The sequence below is a fragment of the Misgurnus anguillicaudatus genome, chromosome 22 (assembly GCF_027580225.2).
Source record: "Misgurnus anguillicaudatus chromosome 22, ASM2758022v2, whole genome shotgun sequence".
NCBI classification, from domain to species: Eukaryota; Metazoa; Chordata; class Actinopteri; order Cypriniformes; family Cobitidae; genus Misgurnus; species Misgurnus anguillicaudatus.
This window is the reverse complement of record NC_073358.2, coordinates 38135253-38157933: the sequence shown is the minus strand read 5'-3', so window position 1 is coordinate 38157933 and position 22681 is coordinate 38135253. Positions and strand designations below refer to the sequence as shown.

Here is a 22681-nt window from a genome sequence, read left to right as displayed (position 1 = left end):
AAACACTGGCTGGACATTTATTATTGAGTTTAGATAAGACCAGCCCTTGAAATTTTTCCTCTAACCACACCCTGTGAGAACTAACAGTGCAACTCAATAAAACCTTTAGTATATTAATATCTATATAGTATGTTCTTTGGTGTTGTTTTAGTAGTGTGCCTAGAGTATAACATTATAATTTAAAATAAACATAACACACTCCTTTTTACAAGATGGGTTTTCTGCTTCTCCTAACAACCAGTCAGTATCCAATTAAAACCACTGCGTAAAATTCATACACAACACAGGTCTAGCCATTTTATGCATTTAATAAAATCCTTTAAGACCACCAAACCTGGCTCTGGTTATTACAACAAATAAAAACAAAATATCTTTTAGTTGCAGTCTGACTCATGAAGGATTTTATGACATATTCAAACAGTGGTGACAGGCACAGATGTATACAATGTGCCATTCATAGGAAGTGTGATGTTTGCACAGGTTACTCTAAAAGAAATGGGACTTTGGACTGTCTCTGTAGTGAGGAAAACATTGTATAACAAACAGTATTATCAGTATATTGTTTTCTGTGCCAGTATAAGGGCGTGCTCATATTATACCTAACCCAGTGGTCACCAACCCTGTTCCTAGAAATCTATACTTTCCTGCAGAGATCCTCTCCAACCCCTTTCAAACACACCTGAACCTGCTAATCAAGCTTTTCACAGCTACCAAAAAATTAAAGGCATGTGTGCAGGAGGGTTGATTACCAGGAAAAGGGGCAGTGACCTAACCCAACCGAAACATGCCCAAGCGCGATTGCCCACCCCACTCCCCCAAAAGCACGCACTTACACTGTACTTTAAGCGTTCCGGGCACACTTTCGTCATTAGGATGCGATTGTTTTAAAGAAAACAGGAACTTAAGTGCTTTTTAACAATGGAGCCCACCGTAATGTTAAGTGAGTTGTTTGGAGCACAAAGACGCACTGCAGTCTCACATGCCTATCATATTGCTTAGTTGATCTGTCACGTGTGCAGCTCAGTAGGGGGGACAATCGCGCTCGGGCACGGTTCAGTTGGGTTAGGTATGAGTGCGCCCCAAATTATAAAGTTGGGCTTTATACATCTGTGGCTGCGTTCCACTCCAGTTTTAGACACACACTTGCAAACTTCCCTATAGACTTCCCCTCAGGGGAATTCCTGTTGCCATTTTGAAGTGCGTTCCACTTTGTCAAGTGGATGAGGGAAGTTTAGGTGGACAGACCCTCGCTCTCTAGATTTTTTTCTACTTCATATGTACACTTCAGGCAGCTCCATATACCAGAATGCAACACGATTGTGACGTCACGCTTTGCACAGTTCAAATAATAGAGGGGAAAGTAGTTCACACCTGTAAATTAGGGCATTCCATTTGAACCCACTTCAAGTGTTCCACCAATAGTGGGCACTCGTACAACGTAAGCAATGACGTACATCCGAATGAACGAGACTAGGGGAAGTTAGCGTGGGAAGGTCATAAAAAAACGAACTGGAACGCAGCCTAGAAGTGTAAAGGTGTTTTAGTGCCCCCCATTATAGGGCTTGGAACAAAGGTGGTCCCTCCCAATGTTGGCTTTGCTAACCACGCAATTCAAGAAAAGTACTTCTTAATTTATTATATTCAAAACTGCTGCGCAGGAGAATCCCATTATATTTTAACTGTGTTTATCAAACTGCTATAAAACCATATCAGTATGTTCAGCTTTATTTCAGCTTTTGTATGGTGGCCATATTTAAAATCTGTGTTATGATGAGTAACACAACATGTCAGACATAAAGGCAAACACACCTTTTCCTGTTAAAAGCATATGAATCAATGCGTTTCTTTGGTGTTTAGGAATGAAATGTTTCTGTTGGTGTAACACAAAGCACACACAGATTTGTTCAGTCATTTTATTTTGACAGTATGCCTATATTGTGTCATATTCCTAGTTGTCTTGATACATATCTATAGTTTCTATAGAGAACAAATATTAACTATTCATATTATACAGCATACAACAAAAATCATCAATGAAAATGTTTATTGATAGACAAACTTATGCCCAATTCTGATAACTAACAAGACATTTTATTAGTTTATTCAGGAGGCAGGGTGACAGGGAGTAGTTTTGGAGTGTGTATGTGTGTGGGGTCTCCAACCTTTTTTGTGAGCAAGGGCTAAACAACCTTTTTTGATAGTCTACTCAAAAGTTTTTGTTCTACTGATTTTATTTTATTTTGCTTGTTGATATGTTTTATCATTGTTTAAAATGTTAACATATATAGAAGGAGCCAAGCTAATAGAGGGTATGCATTGACGCCACTTTTCCATATGACCACACCGGAGCACGCCCTGTTGAGTGGCAAAAGTTCAATAAAATGCCTGGTTTTCATAGCGCCCGCTGCGAAAATGCCAGTAAAACTGACTATTATCAGCTTAAATTAAATGTAGTTGGACTTGATAGCAGAGGTGGACAACACTTTGTTACATTAGTTACATTTTCCAAGCATCTGTGCTTTATTGGGGTGTTTTTCTTGGGAAAAAAATTACTTCACTACATTCTAAAGCATAGAATTATACTGTGAATTCTTTAATTTTGCATATTAACATTTATTTAATACCCAATTACATAAAAATTGTGTACTTTTACTTGAGTAAAAGTACCTTAATGTACTTAAATATTAAATGTAAAACAAAAACTTATATTTATGAAATTGAAAAAATACTTTTAAGTAGAAAGTAAAACCTCTGCTTGATAGTGACCCTAGCAACTTGTCAACACATCTGTGGTCTGGACATTGGCATGAACGATCAATTTACTTCTCCTTTCGGTGTTTTTTGAAAGTCTGTAAAACGATAGCTCCAAATACTTGTTACTCTGTTAGTCTATCGCACAACAGCTCTTTCCCATTTAAACGCGTTTTTCTCGTGTTTTCGCTGATTTCACACTGTACACAAATGCTGACGCTCTGTCTTTTGCCACTCAGTGGGCGTAACCGCAGTATTTTCGCCGAATGTGACGTCACGTGCATACCCTCTATATAAAATTATTTAATAAATAAATATTAAAATTGAGGCTATTTATAGAATTTGCTTTGGTGGCCAACCTGTTTATTGCTGCGCTTTTAGTGGTCATAAGAAAACTATGGATTTAAAAATAAAGAAAATGTAATTTGTGAAACCGTTACCGAGCTCCTGAGGAAAATACGACCCACTGCAGAATGTTGACTGGAGATTAGAACAGAGAACCTCGCGCCAGCTGACCTGTAACCGAGCACGTGCACGCCCTTCTAAACGTCAAATCCTATTGGTTTAGACCCTCCAGTGGTGGTATTAGTGGAATGTACGAAATAATTCAGGATCGTTGTTTATGAATGGATAGTTGTTAAAAGGTGTAGGTTAGAAGATACAGGCACATAATCAGTCAAATTCGATAACTTATCGGAAATCTACTCTGTACTACAGTTACTGTATAAACTTAACAGGACCACCAACAGGACACAAACGTAAGGACGCATCTGACGAAGAGACGATGCCTCAAGTGAAAGAATTTTTATTAACTTTTTTCATGCCAGAGAAATGTTATGACCAATTTTTCCTTCATTTCAACGTTATTCACGGTGAGGGTAATTTTTTTTCAGTTAACGCATCAAATTGTTTATAAAATTACCATATGAAAGCATTTACCACAGAAGTTATATTACACAGATCACTTGTTCTGTACTACGGGATTTTAAAGATGAGTCACAGTTGATAAAGAAATGTAGGCTTTGATTTGCTGTATGTTTGGCATATACCTGTCTAGACATTTTTATAACTTTAATTATTGTGTCTGTCTTACCCTGCAGTACCCTGTCTGAAGATTGTCATGAGTAAGACTATGGGAATACTGATATTAATGGCAACTGTTTTTGGTGAGTGTTTGTGTGACACTAACATGTCAGTGGATCTTAAATGTTTGATTTCAAGCCCGTCATTGTCCACACATTTATAGGTCACAAATAAAATAATATAATAAAATATTCTACAGCTAAAATAGATGTATATTCATAATTTAAATAACCAATTACTAAGAAATATCTTGATTGATTGTTGTCACTTGGAAGTTTCTTTTTAATCTCTCCAAGTGGTCTCTCCAGAAAACTCAATACAGTCATACATTTCCCCTTTCAGATATCGACCAATTTTATAATTGTTTTATCTATCTTTAAAAAATAAGCTTATGTTTTCTCCCACAGCCCCATTGGCTCAGATTGGGAAAGTTGTTTGGTGTGGGAGTTCGGATGGATTGTGTCTGGAGTCTGTCTTCCTGGAACTGCTGGCCATCTCTTCTTATGGAGGCTTCTGCTACAAACAAAACTTTCCTATTGGGTAAAACAGTGTTTATATTGATGTTTTGGGACATAGTATGTGTATACAATCATTCTAAGACATGCAGGTGTGTTTATACAGAGCCTGGGGGGAAAGTTTGTTTTCACTGATCCAGATTGCTTTCCTGGCTTTTCTCATCCAGTACTACAGAGGAAAAACTATAAAAGGTCAGAAGAGAATCGGTATTGCTTTATTTTAAGTTATATACCCCCTGTTATCTAAATATGTGTTGGTTTGTGTCATACAGGTATATGTCTTCTTGCTCTATACTGTGTCTTCATGTTCCTCCTTGCCTCACCTTTGACCCCTGTGTCAGTGGTTCAGACCCTGCATGATTGGAATGTGCTGTTTGTTATCGCTGGCAGGGTGAGACATGACTTGTGAAGTCAATAATAAGAGAGTGCATGTGTACATTGTCTTTGCAAGAAGCAATCCTTTATTTGTTTGTACATATTTAGTTTATCCAGGCAGGCAACAACTACAGATGTGGTCGCACAGGGCAGCTCTCAGGTCTCTCTGTTTTCCTGGCGTTTCTCGGCTCTTTGGGACGTATCTTTAGTTCGTTACAGGTACACACAAACAAACATTCAGGCCACAGAGGTCAGTGTTGCCAGATCCCACAAGAAAAACAAGTAATCTGACATAACAAGACCAGAATACGAAAAATGAATTGGTTAATTTCTCTGATCTTTCTTTTGTAGCAAACACTTAAAAAAATATAGATTTAAAATGAAAAAAAATTCTTTCATATAACAGGAAGGAGAAGCACTAATTCATGCATTATTGGAAAAGGGGAGGGGAACAGTTAAACAAACTACCATGATTAATAATGACATTATACAGTGTGTGGTCAAAAAGTAGGTGTGGAGATTTGATAGCTGATTTGTAGTTAGTCACACGTTATTGTGCTAGAGGTCAACGAACTAGCCTGAAATATGATCTTTCTGAAAATAAACCCAATAAGCACAATCTGTGACTACCCACATGTACAATTTATATTACAACTATACTGTACTTAACTATCGCAGAAATTGTACATATGTGTGTCATAATACCCATTATTTATTATTATATTTTATATTAATTCTCTCTTTTATATTCTTAAGGAAACTGGCCTTTCTCTCCCAGCTCAGTTGCAAGGAGTGGCCTGTTGTGGCAGTGGGGTGATCCTAATACAGATTCTGTTATACTGGAATAAATGCAAGACACACACAGAGAAAGAGGCGTGTGCTGAGAAACAGAAGGCTGTGTAGAGGAGGTAACTTAACCTCTGCGTTTGTGCAAAATATCTCATAGTGCCTTTTGTAGTACAGTGTGTTGAAACGTTTCTGTGCACCCGAAAAAAGGACATGAGCATTCGCTATATGCAAAAATACTACATTAAACCATTGCCGTGTCAACTGTTGTGCTGTGTTTTGAACAGGACAACTTTGCTTTGAAACTTACTGCATAAATAATATCTCTACACATTTATAGTATACATATGTTTACTGTAAAAATTTGCTGTAGTTATGCAGCTGTTTGCCAGTAAATTACTGTGGATTTGAATTTATGTTATTTGCTGGCAACTGTTTGTTCAAAGTTAAAGGTGCAATGTGTAACTTTTGAAAGGATCTAATGACAGAAATGCAATATAAAATATACATAACTATATTAACAGTGGTGTATAAAGACCTTAAATAATGAACTGTTATGGGTTTATTACCTTACCTTGGAATGAGCCGTTTTTATCTACATACACTGCGGGGTCCCCTTACATGGAAGTCGCCATTTTGTGGCGTGCCGCCATGTTTCTACAGTAGTCCTAAATGGACAAACTGCTGTACAGAGCACATTTATCACTACTGTATTGTGTCTTAGACAACAACATGTTTGTCCTGGTTACTGTAGCTTCTCTATGCGTTTCGGTTAATGGTGGACTAAGCCGTTGGTTGCAATTCACAATCTCACCGCTAGATGCCGCTAAAATCTACACACTGCACCTTTAAAGGCGGAGTCCACGATGTTTGAAAAACGCTTTGGAAAAGGAGACGGGCCGACTACCAAAACACACTAATAGCCAATAAGCAGTAAGGAGTGTGTCTAAAAACCCACATCATTGCCGGGTTGCGTATGTGTGGGACGGGTCTATCAACAGTTGGTCCAGATTCTATTGGGGTATGGGCGTGTTTGTTTAGGTGATTTAAAATATCAACATTGGCTTTCAAACATCGTGGACTCTGACTTTAAATTAACATGTCTTTACGGAATGGGACTATAAGGTGGCAGCCTCATGCAGAGCATTCTGGGAACCAGAAATCCTCATTAACCTTTTTCTGTTTATTCATTCAGATTTTGGATTCCAGAATGCTTTGCATGAGGCTGTTATTTTGGTTTTATTTTGTAAATACTTGTTGATGTTTAATGTTCATTTAACTTTGAACAAATTGTTGTCAGTGGGTGGCATACATTTGAATTTGCAGTAAGTTACTGGCAAACAGCTGCCAGTAATATTGTAATTTCTACAGACATTTTTAAGTTTTGTTGTTATTTTTACATTCTGCATTACAGTATGTCTGTCTGTCTTTCTAAAAAATGCTGTGTTATTTAATCCATTGCTTGGTTAACCCATCTATCTATCTGTCTATATTTCTTAATATTCTTTGACAGCATTGAATCATTTAGAGCATGGGTCTTCAAGAGGGGTTCTAAATATTGTTTGAATGCAAAATAATATTTTGCACAAATTAAAGTAGGCATCAAACAAAAATTTATTAATATGCTAATAACAACAACAACAAAAAAAAAGAAAAGCATAACGTACCCACAATATGATGTATTCAGGTAAATTAAAATTGTAATGTAGTATGCCAAAAATTATTATTTTAATATTTTTGTAACATCACCATAATAACAAAGTATGTATTAGAAATAACAATAAATACAGTCCTAATTTGATACATGTTCTGGGGGTCCCTTCATTAAGGGGTCCCTAGCCTGAAAAAGGTTGAAGACCTCTGATTTAGAGGATAATAAACACAAAGTGAAAAGAAAATAATTGATAATGGAATTATTTAAATTGACAATTGACTTAAATTGACAATTTAAATAATTCCATGATATTTAAATAATCCCATGATACAGATCTTTTTGAGTAGATTGCAGTAATAGGCCACTAGGTGGCAGTAAAGTAGTTTTAAATATGAAACTCCACTTGTTTTCATCACATGTTTTTCTGCCTTAATTTCAATTCGGGATGGATTTTCAAAAGTTCATGTAATACCTTTTGTATTTCTGTTATAACGTAATTCGTATAATTATACTTTTTCTGCTTTAATGCTATAACTTATGCAATACACTGCACATTTTTAAACTATTTTTTGAGCATCATGTATTTATCAGGCATTCCGTATAATATTATAGAGAAATATACATTTTATTGTTATATGAAATGAGTTTGTAGTCAAGTTGGGTATAATTTTTTAGGGGATTAGTTGTGAGGTCAACGAGTCTTTCAAAGATATTAACAGCATGTCTCTTGCTGTTGCTTAGGAGCTGTGTTGACGGTGTGGTATGGTTTGTTTGTTGGGTCTGCTTGTGTAGTCTTGGCTTGGTCTGCTTAGTGGGAGGTCTCCTCTGCTCGCTCCGTGCATTTCCGGAGCAATGAAAACTCACTGAAACATGAGTCATAAAGCGTTGTGTGAATGCGTGTGGTTCTCCTTATCTACCTGTCCGACAGATCTCAATCTACCATCATAATGATCTAATCTGCTTGTCTGTGTGGAAACACCACGCCATGCATGTGTTTGTGTGGCCTACCCATGAGGGTCTGAAAGTTTGCATGTGTTTGTGAGCGCACTGCTCGTGATGACTTGAAAGATTAAAGTGACTTACATATTCCTTATTTATAACTTTAACTTGCATTCTTTTTCCGTTAATTTTACAGGAGTTTTAGCTTATTATCTCTGCACTTTGATCTGTGCTGTTTGGGTGTGTTTGATAAGCAGCCCATTGATGCGGTTCGTCCATATATCTGAAGAATGTGGTCTTGATGTTTAGTGTGCATTTCTATCTGTGTGGGCTTTTCGATACAGATCTTTACCGTGTTTTGACGTTTTAAGCAAACACGTGCAATTAAACATATTGAATCGGATTAAGCAAACCTCATTTACATTAAATTCAGTAAAGTGGAAGGAGACTCTTTTAGATATATAGAAAGTCTTGCTTCATGTCTGTTTGTCTTGCTCTTAAAGACTAAAAAAGAACAGCTGCAGTAAATCAATACTCAAATCTGGGTGTTGTAATCCCTCTGTAGTTCAGTGTGCCACATCAAAACTAACACTCGCCTTCTCTTAAACCTCCCCTGTGCGCACACAAAGATATTAGCAAATAATGCATTGACCAAAAATAGTACCGTGGTTGAAAAATGAAATGACGTACTGTTTGCTTGCTTAAGCAATATGTGTGCGATAGCAAGTAGAAAAGAAAAAGAAGGTGTGGAAAGGCCACCTGTCACCCATCATAGTTGTTCCAGTTTTTGATTTTTTTTCTTGGCCTGGTCAGGATGAATTCGTAGGAGGCAAAACACTTGGGAAGTACACTGTAAACATTTAAGTTTAATTTTACATTTTTAAGTTTAATCAACTTGAATTTACAAAAATTTCAACTTTTTGACTGCTCTCTAAAATAACGGTGCTAAATAGCACTAAAAGTGTTTCACTTTCTTGTAATCATAGAGGAACCATTTTTAGTGCTACACATTACAATGTAGAAGCATATTGTGCTATGTTGAACTATAAGTGGTGCTATAGTCATGCTTTAGCAACATTTATGGTTCTACAGAGGTGCTATATGTGCTCTGTAGTGCTAAAATGGTTCCCCATATGATTACGAGCTTTAAGTACTATTTAGTACCATTTCAATTTCATTTAGTACAAATTTAAGTTGATTAAACGTAAAAATGTAAATGCAACAAGGATTTTACTTGAAAACAGCTAACCAATTTTCAGAAAATGCTATTATCAGTAGTTTTAATTAAAAGCTCTCACGTAAAGTTTTAAGTAAAGTAGCTTTTACATGACACTTTCTGGAAAATTTACTCGCAGTCAAAATTGTTTCTAGCTTGAACTAGCTTTTTTAAGTTTTGGGAATGTGATTTCTACACTGTAAAAAAAACTTTGCTGCCTTAAGTTTTTTGTTAAATCAACTCAGATCTACAAGTCATGTCAACAGAGATGAGTTGTCACAACTTACAAAATACAGTTGAGAAAAGTCAACTCAACTTTATAAGTTAACACAACTCACCTGTAGTTATAACAACTCATCCCTAGTAAGATAAATAATAGTAAGTTGAAAACAAAACATTTTAAGGCAGCAAATTTTTTTATTTTTTTGTAAACCTTGAAAATCAATTGTATGATGGAATTTTTTTATGGCATTTTTATCAATGACAGCAAAATGTGTGACCTACTTAATATTTAAGGTACAAATGTGTCCCGAGAAGTAAGCTATATTGTTTTTCCTTTGGGGACATTAGAGATGTCCTCATTGGTAAAAAATTCTATATAAATAAAATAGGTCAAATTTAGGTAACACGTTAATCTAATTAGAATAAGCTATATAAAGAAACAAAAAGTGTCTATGGTATGCCATCAGTACACATACGAAAGAGAGGAGAAATATGGAGGCACTATGAATGAAGTTATGAGCAAGTGTTGAACAAGGTGCTGAAAAGCTACTTCGTATGAATTGCTTTTACGTCAATGAGAATCTTGCAGCTATGACAGAAATCCTCTTAAAACACAAACTTTAAATAAATCAGATACTTTGACATGTTGCTTCACACACACTGAATGTGCTTCATTAAACTCTCGAATATAGGCCTACTATACTTTTTTAGATTTTATTTTGCTAACACTTTACAATAAGGTTGTATATTTGTTTACATTAGTTAATACATTAGCTAACAATAATCAATTATTCTATGAACTTATTAATCCTAGTTTTTATTTATTTATTTATGCATTTGGCAAATGCTTTTATCCAAAGCAACTTACAGTGCATTACAAGCTATAAATTTTTTCTCAGTACGTGTGTTTCCTGGGTTTGAACCCATGACCTTTTGCGCTGCAAACGCAATGTTCTACCACTGAGCTATACAGGAACAAAAAAAGTTTGTTCATTTCTGTTAAAAGTGAAAGTTCGATCTACTTAAAAATTGCATCAATTGGTTAAATTAAAATTCCTTCAATTAAAAAAATGTATACTGCGAAAAATGCAGCATTAAGTTAAACAATTTTAACTTGTTTTTATGACAGGTCAAAACTTAAAAATGTAGGTTGAATTGACTTGCAAAATCAAGTTGTTTTAACTTTTTTTAAAGTGTAAGCTTTTTCAACTTAACTTTTTTTAAATTTAGGTGGAAAATTTTGAGTTTTTTAGGTGTTACCAACTGAAGTATTTTTTAAGTTAATCCAACTTTCACTTTTTTAAGTGTACTGTAAAACACATTGTTAAAACCAAAAGTTGTAACTGTTAACATTAGTTAATGCACAGTGAACTAACATGAACTGTATTGGCAATAACTAACATTGACAAAGATTAATAAATGCTGATAAAATATATTCTTCATTGTTAGTTTATGTTAGCTAATACATAAAAAATACAACCGCGTTGCCATAATTTTTTATTAACATTTATTTTAGTTGGTATTGAGCTTTTTTACTGGAGAAATATATACAGATAATCTTAACAAAAAAAAAGATCCTCCATATTTATTAATGCATAGATGTAAAACAAAATAAGGTACACTGTCTCCTGCCTAGTTAGGTACTGTACATACTCACATACAGAATATTATGCACACTTGCAAGCACAATTAGCCCATGCGAGCTGTTGTACAAATACACATATATATGCATATACTCCAACCCAAAATATTTTAATACAGAACAATTCCCCGCCCACTTCCCACCGGTACACTGAAAAAAAAATATTCATTCAATTTACTCAATTTTTTAAGGTAAGTGGTTGCAATCAATTTATTTAAGCTACATTTAAACAAAAAAATAAGTAATATAAAATAAAATAAAAAAACTTTTGTTAAAACGTAGCTTAAATAAATTGATTGCAACCACTTACCTTAAAAAAATTGAGTAAATTGAATAAATCATTTTTTCAGTGTATTGAGCTTTTTTTATGAAATGTGGCTAACATCAATATGGCGAAAGGTGCACTGATTCTAAATCAGCGCTTATGTTCATTCATGTTCTTGATTGACTGGTGCTCAAGTGTAAGTCCAAAATAAATAAGGCTTCTAAAACACTGACTCACTATTGGGAGGTGTTTTGCATGACGTTAGTTAAAACATTTATGACGTTATTTAGCGTGTCAGTTGAGGTTTATTTGTCTGTCATTGATTTTTTTTCTCATGCACATTTCGTTGGTAGCAAATTGTTGTATAACTCTCCCACGAACGAACGCCACACCTACAATCTGACAGACAAACCTGCAATACTTCTCTCTCTCTCTCTTTGTTTGAGTCTGTAAGTCAACCATAATTGGGTTCTAGGTGGCATTCAACCAGACGGCAGTGCAGAAGTATGCTGTTGATCCTGCTCTTTGTTTTAACTCTGAACTGAAGCATAGCAATTTTGTCTTGTCTAGCCACTTGCACACAGATATAGAGCCAAACTTAGACCCTCGCTGGTGAAATACATGTGCTCGCACGGTCACATTGTAGACGGTTTAACTTTATCTCATAACTGTATCATTTTGTATACACAAACAAACCTCTTAAGACTTACTTGCTGTAAAGACACTTTTGTGGATATGTTGTATAGACTGGTTGTCGTCTAATGTTACTAAACAACAAGTGTGACTTTGAGGAATACATTTGTGGCTTATTATAAGTATTCTTAAATCAAGTTTAATACATTTATCAAGATATTTTGTGCTTTAAATTCGTTGTGCCGCACGTTGTTTGTGATGCCTTTTAAATATCCAGAGCAAGTCCTATAACATTTAAATGTTTCTCAACTAAAACTGTAAAGTCTCTTTCTTGTCCCCCCACCCTCTCTCTCTGGTGGGTGTGGGGTTTTGGGGTTAGTTTTGGGGGATTGCTGTTGCTTTGGGAACAACCTGTGGAAGCCTCTGTTTGTTGCTAGGAGATTTTATGCTTTCAACAAGAAAATCTGGCTCCCCCTTCAACCGAACCCCCACACATGCACACCAACAGTTACACACGCACACACATAGACGCACACCATGTTCACTTAATTTTAAAGTTTGCCAACTAATTAATTGAGAAAATAAGATGTTAACATCAAAACAAATGTAACAATTTGTTATTTTAAAAAATATATATATATTTTGTTGTTCTTCATACATATATTCTACACATATATTCACCATTCCTATATACAATTGCCACCTGTAGATAGGCTATATGTCCTATAGATGTTTTCTCTAAATTAAGCTGAACATTTAATAAAGTTTACATTAATATCTTTTTAAATCTCAATTCTTCTTCATTTATCTCTCATTTTATTTGATGCAGTTTTATAGTTTAATTGGGAAACCATTTTGTAGTGCAAAAGTTTGTGGGTTTGAAATACACATACCCTACCGATTAAAAATGTGCATTTTGAATGCACTGTAAGTTGCTTTGGATAAAAGCATTTGCATTAATTTAATTTGATAAAATACAATTATGATTGTTTAATTATGTTAATTACGTTTAAATATTCTTCCTCTAATAGGTAGCTAGGCCTATATATACAAACAGTGGACTTCCACTCTATACGACTTCCTGCAATAGACTTTATGGGTCCAGCAATGGGACTATATTTGTGGTGATATGCGTGAGTGTTTATAACTCCCATCCCCCTTTCAAAACTCTTCCTCGCCATCACCCCCATTGCTCCCCTCCCCTCCACCCCCGATTAGCCGGTCCTGACTGCACTATTACCATGAGAATAGCGGAGAGCAGCGAGCGGGTTAAGCTCGGGACTGCTGAGAGGGGAGACGAGGCACTCAATGCAACGCTAATTTTCTGCCCGGTGGGAGAGCGAGAGAATGGAGAACAAAGGCGAGCATAAGAGGCGCTGAGAACCGCGCGCTTTTACTGCGCGCACCTGCGTGCTCAAAAGCACAGGACAATGAGACTCCGAAACGGCCAATTACGGCCCGGACAGCCACTCGCTTTCTCTCCTGGAAAAAGCGGGCAAAGTATTAAAAAAAACCCGAGAGAAAAGGGAGGGATAGTCCTCCGACCTCTGTGTTTTGATCCCGCTAACTTTTATCAGTTTTAATCGATGTCCGCTTTCTTCTCCAAGTTAGGTGACGGAGGTCAGATGTCCCATCAGCAAGACCCCATCCCTTCCAAACCGGTGTCCCCTGCGATCGTTTCCTTTACTCGGCTTAATTTGCTGCGTTTTAGCTAATTATAATATTAGTCATATCGACTTAAGTGCGTTAATATCGGGACCGTAAGCCGCTATCGTATTAACAATGAATTAAACGAGTCTGGTCGGTTTTAAACGAGCAGGCGTATGAAAACAATCTCTATTCGGATTGATCAAACATTGGGAATAAAGCTCGTGTCAGTAATTTCGCAATAAAGCAGGGGTGTTTGGGCTGGGCTGCAGTCTTGTTGGCGTACACTTATCACATTATCATCTAATGCGTGAAAGTGTGTAGGTTGTGGCGCCTTAGTAAAGTAACACCTGTCATCTTATCATTAAACAAACTTGAGCCTTTCTGTGCAATTTCATACGTACAATTTGCTTCGTTTATCAACTGTAAAATATTTATGTGTGCAAAAAAAAAATGCTGCCTTAAAATTTATCATATTGGATTCATTTCAGCTTATGCAGTTTTAAATATTGTGTAGTGATGAGTTCCTTTAACTCATTAAAAATGTTTCAATTGCTAAGAATTATTTTAATGAGTTAAAGTAGTGTAAAAACATGACTTTTTCAGTTTATGTAGTTTTCCAAACATTTTCCATAAGTATCAATGCTTTATTTATTACAGTAGCAAACTTCAGTTTTTTAATTCAATTGTCAAAATTTAAGTGCATTTTTATTTTTTTCAATTCGAATCTGCAAAATGTTGAAACATCAGTAGCATAAAATTTGAATGTAGACTATTTTAAAGTTTAGCTGCAATATGGGAAATTTTAAAAAGTAGCTTAATTTTAAATTTGAATGTTTTTTAAAGTTTAGTTGCATTAATAAAAAAGAAAAAAATTTTAAAAAGAAAAATAGCTTAATTTTCAGATTTTGGAAGGAGAACAAATAAAGACGAGTGTACAAAAATAATAAAATACTTTATTACATTTTTTTTTGTTTTTCTATCAAGGTTGTTGAGTCACATACAAGATTATTAACCCTTACTATAAGGGCTTTAAATGAAAAAGAAACATTTCACAACAATACATTCTTAGTCAAACACAGTCTTTTTAAAAGCTCATCGTTTTTTGCATGAACAATATTCAAAACGTTTTGACTCTCCCACTTTTTACAAGACACCTCTATTCACAAAGCTCTATTTCTCACAGGAGTTGAGAATTAATTGTTCTTTTTTATAGAGAAAATACAGTCAAATCCCTCTAAACAGGATCTCTATTTCGTTTTCATTTTTTAAAAATCTGTCAAAGCTCAGGGCACATTGTATCTATACTAATGTTGGAAAGAAAACAAGAATGTCTAAACCGTTGTGCATTTAAAATGTTTGCATTACCTAAACAATGCTGAGCAGCACAATGTTACAAAGTCTTTATGGTATGAGAGCTTAAAAGTAAAATCTGGATGATTTGTTTTGAGGTGTTTAGAAGCAGCGACCAAGGGAATGTGTGCTCGGTTTCTTCCCTTTTTCATTGTTTACAGTCATGCCTTTGAAGTCAGTAATCGGTGAGATATTAACTAGCTGGCATAAGGTTTTAACTATGCAAATAAGCAATAGTCAACCAGTCGTTGGTTATGAGCTAAAACCAATGACCAGTCAGTTAGAGGAAAAAAGTGTGCCATGTTTTTACTCAACTATATGCGCAGTTCCACAATAGTGCACCAGGCCACAGTTAAGACCATCTAAACGTTATATAGAAAACAAACACATGGACCTTAGAAAAATGCAATGACATCATAGGATGACACACAAACACACACACACACTCCACACAATATTCAGGCACTTCGACAAGTCCAGCTGCCTTGGGTCTTCCAGTTCGACCGTGTGTCCACACACCCTCATCCTTTATACATATCAAGTTAATGTTCAAGCATTTACTACAGCACATCGAGTCGTGTGAGCCCACAAGCCTCCAGACTAAATACAGGACAGTTTCTTGATCAGATGTGAGTGAGAGGTGCTGTACCAGTGAGGTAATGCTGTTGGATGTTGGAGTAACCTCTCTGTGCTCCATTCTCTGTGGTGTCTCCTCCAGGGATATACATGCTAATCATGTCCCTCAGGTCGCCTTGTAAAGGACCCCGCTGGTGGGCTCCGGTCGGAGAGTGGGACACTTGGTCTGGTTTCACCATGGACATGACCGGACTGGGCTGCTGTGGAGTGCTGCTGTAGGACATGGGGCTGGATAGATAAAATAGGAAAATATTTATTATAAAATCATATCGTAAATATGTTGTTTTTGTCTGTATGAAACAATGTGAGTATAATATAGTAGACAGTGCACATATTTTACGCACAAGACTATTAACTTACTTGTAGGAGTTTGCGCCATTCATGTAAGTTTGCGCCGTGGCCATGGCGGATGGATACTGCAGAGCAGACAAATCATAGCGGTGCAGCTGCTGACTGTAACCTAGGGCATCAGTCTGCATGCCAGCGTATCCACCTGTGTGACCCCAGCCGTAGCTATCCATCCGCGGGCTGCCTCCCGATCCTTGCGCAGCGGCCGCCGCCAACAGGTTGCCGGCTGATAGTGGATACTTAGCGGCCGGGTTGTCCTTCTTCAGAACCGGTTTCGTCTTGCGACGGGGCTTGTATTTGTAATCTGGGTACTCCTTCATGTGCAGGGCACGAAGTCTCTTGGCCTCGTCGATAAAGGGCCGTTTCTCCGCGTCGGTAAGCAGCTTCCATTCCGCGCCCAGACGCTTACTGATTTCAGAGTTGTGCATTTTGGGGTTCTCCTGTGCCATCTTGCGCCTCTGACCCCGAGACCATACCATAAAAGCGTTCATAGGCCGCTTAACCTTGTCCATGGGATCGACACCCTGTTGTTGGTTGTTGACAGCAGGCTTGGTGACTCCGTGGGTCACCCCGTGATTTACTCCACCGTTCAGCTGGGTCATTCCCTGCCCGCTTTGGTGCGTCTGTGGCACGGACGACTTCATGTCATGTTCCAGCATGCTGTACATAGCTGACCAAAGAGATTAGAGGTGATACTGACGTATCACCGTAAACTAACGAGTGACTTGAAATGAAATCCACTGACTTTCAGTGCGCGCCGAACTTAAATGATTACTTTTACGCGGTTGTTTATGGACACATAAGTCCAAAAAAACTAGAGGAGACTGACTAAAACTATGACAAAAGCTGCCTATAAATACCCAAAGACAATCAACACGTTGTGAAATGAAGTGAGTTTGTCTTGAAATGAAAACAGGTCCGAGCTCAAACTCTTGCGTCTTGCCTGCGACTCTTTCAGTGCTTGAGTGATAATAGAATTTCATCACTGTCCGCCTACAGCTGCTTTCTTTCTCTCCACATTAGCATCACTAAAGAAGGGGTGCGGTGAATGTGGAGAGGCCATGAGCAGGAGGAGGACTCCGTTTGGGGGAGAGGAGTTTCTGTATTCACCTGCAACACTTTACGCTGAGAGTACAAAATAACATTTTATACTAGTTTTATATAACAGTGACCGCATATTATGCAATGCTGATCATTAGTTGTAAAGTGACTGATCTGTTTAGTAATATAAGAGGTTATAAATTAACACACATATACATATAAATCATATACATTTAGTTCATTCGTAAATATATTAACATAAACAGTAATAAAGTTTAAAAAGTTTCTTGCTACTACAAGATCATCTTTATATGGTGAAGTTTTTGCCATGGGATAGAAAAGAAACCATATGCCATCTTTATATATCAAACTTTGTTAAAGAAATCCATAAACACAATGTCTAAAAACATTAAATAAAACATATATTACCTTTTAAATTCAAATAAATATCAGCTGAAATTTTCTGCGATATTTTGTTTTTAAGACCACTTTGTAACTTTCACTTTTCGCCCCAGGCCCTTTAAATTTTTTACCCTGAAGAAATGTTTTGTGTGTTTTCCAAACTTTATTGTAATAAAAAACTACATTTTATAATAATGTTATGTTTCTTGTGATAATTTAAACTAGCTGTAAACTAATGTAAACTTATTAATAAATGCATTTTTGTCAAATCAACATATATTTTTATGCTACTTTAACTAAAAAAATTAAGTTAAACAATTTTAACTAGTTTTTATATGTTTTATAATGCAACTATTCACAGGTCAAAACTTAAAATGTAAGTTGAATTAACTTGCAAAACCAAGTTGTTTTAACTTTTTTTTAACTGTAGTTAAATATACAATGCACTTATCCACAATTCCCAGGTAGCCAAACATGCAATCACATCATCATTAATCGCATAAAGCAAAAGTTGCAAAAAATAGCAAAAGTTGTTTATTTCCAAATTATGAACAATGCAACATTAGCAATGTAAAAAAGGCAAGCTTTTGGACAGCTATACATTTGTATTTTTATAATAGTCTTTAAGTTTTGTTTTAACACACTGTTAGGGATAGTTCACACTATCTCAACAAACACTAACATCTCTCTTTGCTGGGTTTTTTGGATATGTGTGTTAACCTTGTTGGCGTTTGTTGAAGAAGTGTGAAAATGACAGATTTCCAACAATCTAAGCTGCATTAAATAAATGTGTCTGTAAGGGCTGTGTGCATTTAAAAGCTATTCATTTTTTTAATGCTTTTATTGTAACTCGATGTATTCAGATTTATCCATCCATTGCCACTTGAAGCACACTACACTGCTACATTTTTATGTTACTTTAACTTTACAATTTAAGTTAAACAATTTCAACTTGTTTTCGTTCACCTTTCACAAGTCAAAACTCAAAAAAATTGGTTGAATTGACTTGCATAACTAAAAGTTGTTTAACTTCATGCTGCATCTTTTATTTTTACAGTGAAACACCCCTATAAAGTGATATTAGAAAAACATATTAAAAAGTATATAGGGAACTTTATTTTTTAAGAAACATCATTTTTATTTAGTTTTCTATGATGCCGTTGAATTCAGATGTGTTTCACCCCAGTGAGTCGTCTTTCTAATGACTGCAGGTGTGAGTAGTTACTCCTTATCACCCAGTCAAGTCATACACATTAGTTTCTATAGGCATCACTTCACACGTCTATTGTGGGCCTGTATCCCAAAACACAGCCACTACGACTGACCATCAGAAACAAGTGTGACAATGACCTCCCCCCCTCTGAGTTTAGCTTGTAATAACACATCAGTTGAATGTTCCTATAAGGACTACATAATGCTGGTAAAAGAATGACTTCATCTGGGTCCTTACAGCAGCAGCGCATGACAGTGGTGTGTCTATTTATGAAAATTTGCTAGTGTACTTGTGCGTGTATGAGTGGTTTGCATGAATTTTAAAGCAAGGAGAACTTTCTCATATCAGAAAACTGAAAAAGAAAAAAAGGATGCTACAGGATTTCATACGAGTTAAAAGCAGATTGTGTCGTTAGATGTAAAACATGCTGATGATGTTTACCAGCAGTAGGTTGTAAAACCTGAATCTCCTATTGGATTAGTGCGTGTATCTGGTACGATGACATGTTGAGTGAGTTAAACCTATGGCCCATTTAATATTGCGCAATTGCATAGATGAGCAACAGGTGGTATTACCTCGAGCCTGTGGAAAAATGTGAAAAATTTCACGCGTGACGTATTTTCTGCTGGCTCAGAGCCCGACGGTGCAAACCCCACTGTACGGCGTCAATATTGACTCGGGCTATTGTGGCGGCCCATTGTCACGCACTTATTATACAATTAACCTTACTTTATGTGGAGGCTGAATATGGAGTGTGCCGGAGCTATTGTGCACGAGTCATTCTCATGTATGGGATCAGTCTCATTATAAGCAAGGGCCGGAGAATAAAGAGAGGAAACACATTGATGTCTCCTGGTGTTGTGTCGACAATCAAATCAAAATTTAAGTGGGGGCCTCGCGAGAGAACCGGATAGTCCGGAGAAAGCCTGAAAAAAGCCAAGCATCATACATGCGAGAGATGCGGAGATCCCGAATGACAGATTGGATGGTCCGAGATAAAAGAGAGAGGAGAAATGAAGTGTGTGGGGGAGAGCTGAGAGCAAAGAAAGAGAGATGGACAGAAGCAGGGGAGGAAGAAAAGCAAGGGGGAAAAAGGGGGTCGAGAAGAAAGAAGAAAGTAAGAGGGAGAGAGGCAGGAGGGGGTTGGTTAGTCGCTGGAGAAAGTTCTTAAGCTTTTTCAATGACAAGCAGATTGAAAGCCCCTCTATTCAGAAGCTCTCCGGCTTCTGTTCTCATGTAAATGGAGTCTGCGGCCTTCCCTCCATCCATCACACTGCCCGGTAGTCCAGCCAGGCCTTTACGAGCCTCCCACTTGCGAAATCACCATGCCCCCACAAACACTATGGCCACGAAGGGGGGGTGGGGTGGGGTGGGGTGGGGAGGAGAGTCGGGGTGCGAGGGGAGGCAGAGAGGCCACCTACACTGTGTGGGATAGTGGTAAAACTGCAACAGGTCCACTGAGTATGGTAAGGTGCCACCAAGTAGAGATCAAATAGACAAACCATATCCAGCAAAGTTACATCTCGAATGAATAAGTGGTTTGCTTAATATATGATTGTTAAAAGGCAACAGAAAATGTATTATTGTTGAACAAAAGTCATCCCAAAATCTTTAGAGCATTAAATATTTTCAGCTGGACCAGCTTGAACTTACAGCTTCAAAGTCAGATACTTTCCGAGTTTCTATTTCTTTAGAAACCAATGCAAAGGCTTTTGGAAACTACTGGGTTTCTGTTTTGTCTGTTGTTGCCTATCAAAGGTTCAGAGGATTTGTGTGGTGTTGTGTGAAGCCTCCCTCCAGTGTTACATTTTTGTATTACAACTTGAGCAATACATGCATGTTCGCAATATGGTAAAACGACATAATTGCAAAAAAGTGCACACTCAAGTATTAAAGGGGACAAATCATGAAAATCAGACTTTTTCCATGTTTAAATGCTATAATTGGGCCCCCAGTGCTTCTATCAACCTAGAAAACGTAAAAAGATCAACCCAGTAACTTCGTTTTGGTAAACCATTCTCTGCAAGCATGTGAAAAAATAGGTTATTGAAATTTGGCTCCCCCTGTGATGTCAGAAGGGGATAATAATGCCCCTTAATGCACTAATCAACCACTCGCACTGGCATTTAGTGCAGAGATCAGCTCATTTGCATTTAAAAGGACACACCCAAAAACTGCTTATTTTTGCTCACAAAGTGACAATTTTAACACGCTATAATAAATTATCTATATGGTATTTTGAGCTAAAACTTCACATATGTACTCTGGGGACACCAAAGATTTATTTGACATCTTAAAAAGTCTTGTAAAATTGCTGCTTTTTATTGATGTTTTATTTCTGTTTATTTTTTTTGAGGGGCATTCATGACCTAATGGTTACAGGAAGGTTTCCCAGATAGGGCTTATCCTAGTCCCAGACCAAAAGGCATGCTTGAGCTGCCTTAATTTAAAAACATCTTGCCCTGACATATCTTAACATATATCAGTGCCATTGTTATGTCTCAATATGCATACCAGTATTGTGTTTGTAAGGTATGTTTGTAAAAACTACTTAAAATGTCCTAATATAACAAAGGCCTAGTCCTGGATTATGCCTGGGAAATGGCCCCACTTAATCCGAAGGTCCAGGTTAAATTTCCAAACCATACACCGGCAGTTACATCACTTTTATTTGACCTGGAGTTATTTAAACTACTAAGATATAAAGTATTATATAAAAGGATTACAACCGTAGACTCCCTTTTACCACATGCTTTTAATGATGATTTACATAGGACAAAATGTTGAGGTTTCTTTCTAACCTACATTAAAAGTGTACCTTATAAAATATGGCTACTGCAGTGTGTTTATTTTGATCATGGTGCCATGACAGGGTTCCCACACCAGTTAACTTCAAATTCAAGGACCTTTCAGGACTTTCCAGATCCAATACCCTCAAATTGAAGGACTTAATGTGGGGACACATTTTAAGTGAGAGCAAGGTTTCATCAAGTTACCTTTTAAGATACATTGTTACAATTCCCTTTCAAGGGAACTCGTGCTGCGTCACTGTGGTGACACTTTGGGGACGCCTCCAGAGGTAAATGCATCTGAATGTGTATATCAAATTCAACCAATGATGAGGCTTAACGACAAAGACAGGGTGACGCGAGAGCCAGGAAGTATATCGCTATCTGAAATATTGCCAAAGACGGCGTTACAGGGATGTAGGAAATATGGCAAGGGAGACGCAGCGTCTCTTTCCCTTCTCAGGGAACAACAGTTACATACGTAACCCGAGATGTTTTCATGTGTCAAACACAACTATGCAAAAAAGCATTTTGGTATGAATCAACATTTGCAAGGAACATTTGCAAATGATTCATGAAGTCACACCTCTGCAATTATTTGATCGATTGTGCTTTAGAAGTATGCCCAAAGTCTAATGAGAGTAATGTGATCGCAGATGTGCTGGTAGAACATGAGAGCGTGAGAGAGCACGGCCCAGTACAAAGTGGAAAAGATCGATGTTATTTGAAGTCGGCCCTTAAATGATAAAACACCCAAATAAGCTATTACATAGCTATTATACACATTTTTTCAGGATGTTCTTGCGACCCGTTGGCAATATTTTATACTATAAGTACCTACTGTTTTCGGTTAATGACTACTGTCACAGTATGCAATTTCGGACGCAGCCAATGTAGGGACGAAACGCGCTCTGTAGTTTGTCCATTTAGGGCTACTGTAGAAACATGACGGCGACTTTCATGTAGGGGACCCGCATTGTATGTAGAAAAAATGGCTCATTCTAAGATAGAAAAACAGTAGAGTTTACTATGTAAGGTCTTTATACACTGATAATATATTTATGTATATTATATTGCATTTCTGTAAAGAGATCCTTCTAAAAGTTACACAATGCACATTTAAAAAGTGCAATTAAATTATCATGGTTGGTAATAATGAGATAAAGAAACA

The 22681-nt window shown here is 36.9% G+C and overlaps 2 protein-coding genes across 2 annotated transcripts; one reads left to right on the top strand and one right to left on the bottom strand.

Moving 5' to 3' along the window:
• The first annotated feature begins 3209 nt into the window (after window positions 1–3209).
• Window positions 3210–5896, top strand: mpdu1a (mannose-P-dolichol utilization defect 1a). The gene is made up of 7 exons (XM_055197966.2): window positions 3210–3623; window positions 3852–3917; window positions 4242–4374; window positions 4456–4541; window positions 4622–4740; window positions 4833–4943; window positions 5481–5896. Exons 1-7 carry the CDS (start codon window positions 3536–3538, stop codon window positions 5625–5627), a joined length of 750 nt encoding a protein of 249 aa, XP_055053941.2. The 5' UTR covers window positions 3210–3535; the 3' UTR covers window positions 5628–5896.
• Window positions 5897–14664: 8768 nt separating this feature from the next.
• On the bottom strand, window positions 14665–17073 carry sox19a (SRY-box transcription factor 19a). The gene is made up of 2 exons (XM_055199019.2): window positions 16078–17073; window positions 14665–15945 (listed from the first exon to the last, which is right to left on the bottom strand). Exons 1-2 carry the CDS (start codon window positions 16731–16733, stop codon window positions 15705–15707), a joined length of 897 nt encoding a protein of 298 aa, XP_055054994.1. The 5' UTR covers window positions 16734–17073; the 3' UTR covers window positions 14665–15704.
• Window positions 17074–22681: the final 5608 nt, after the last annotated feature.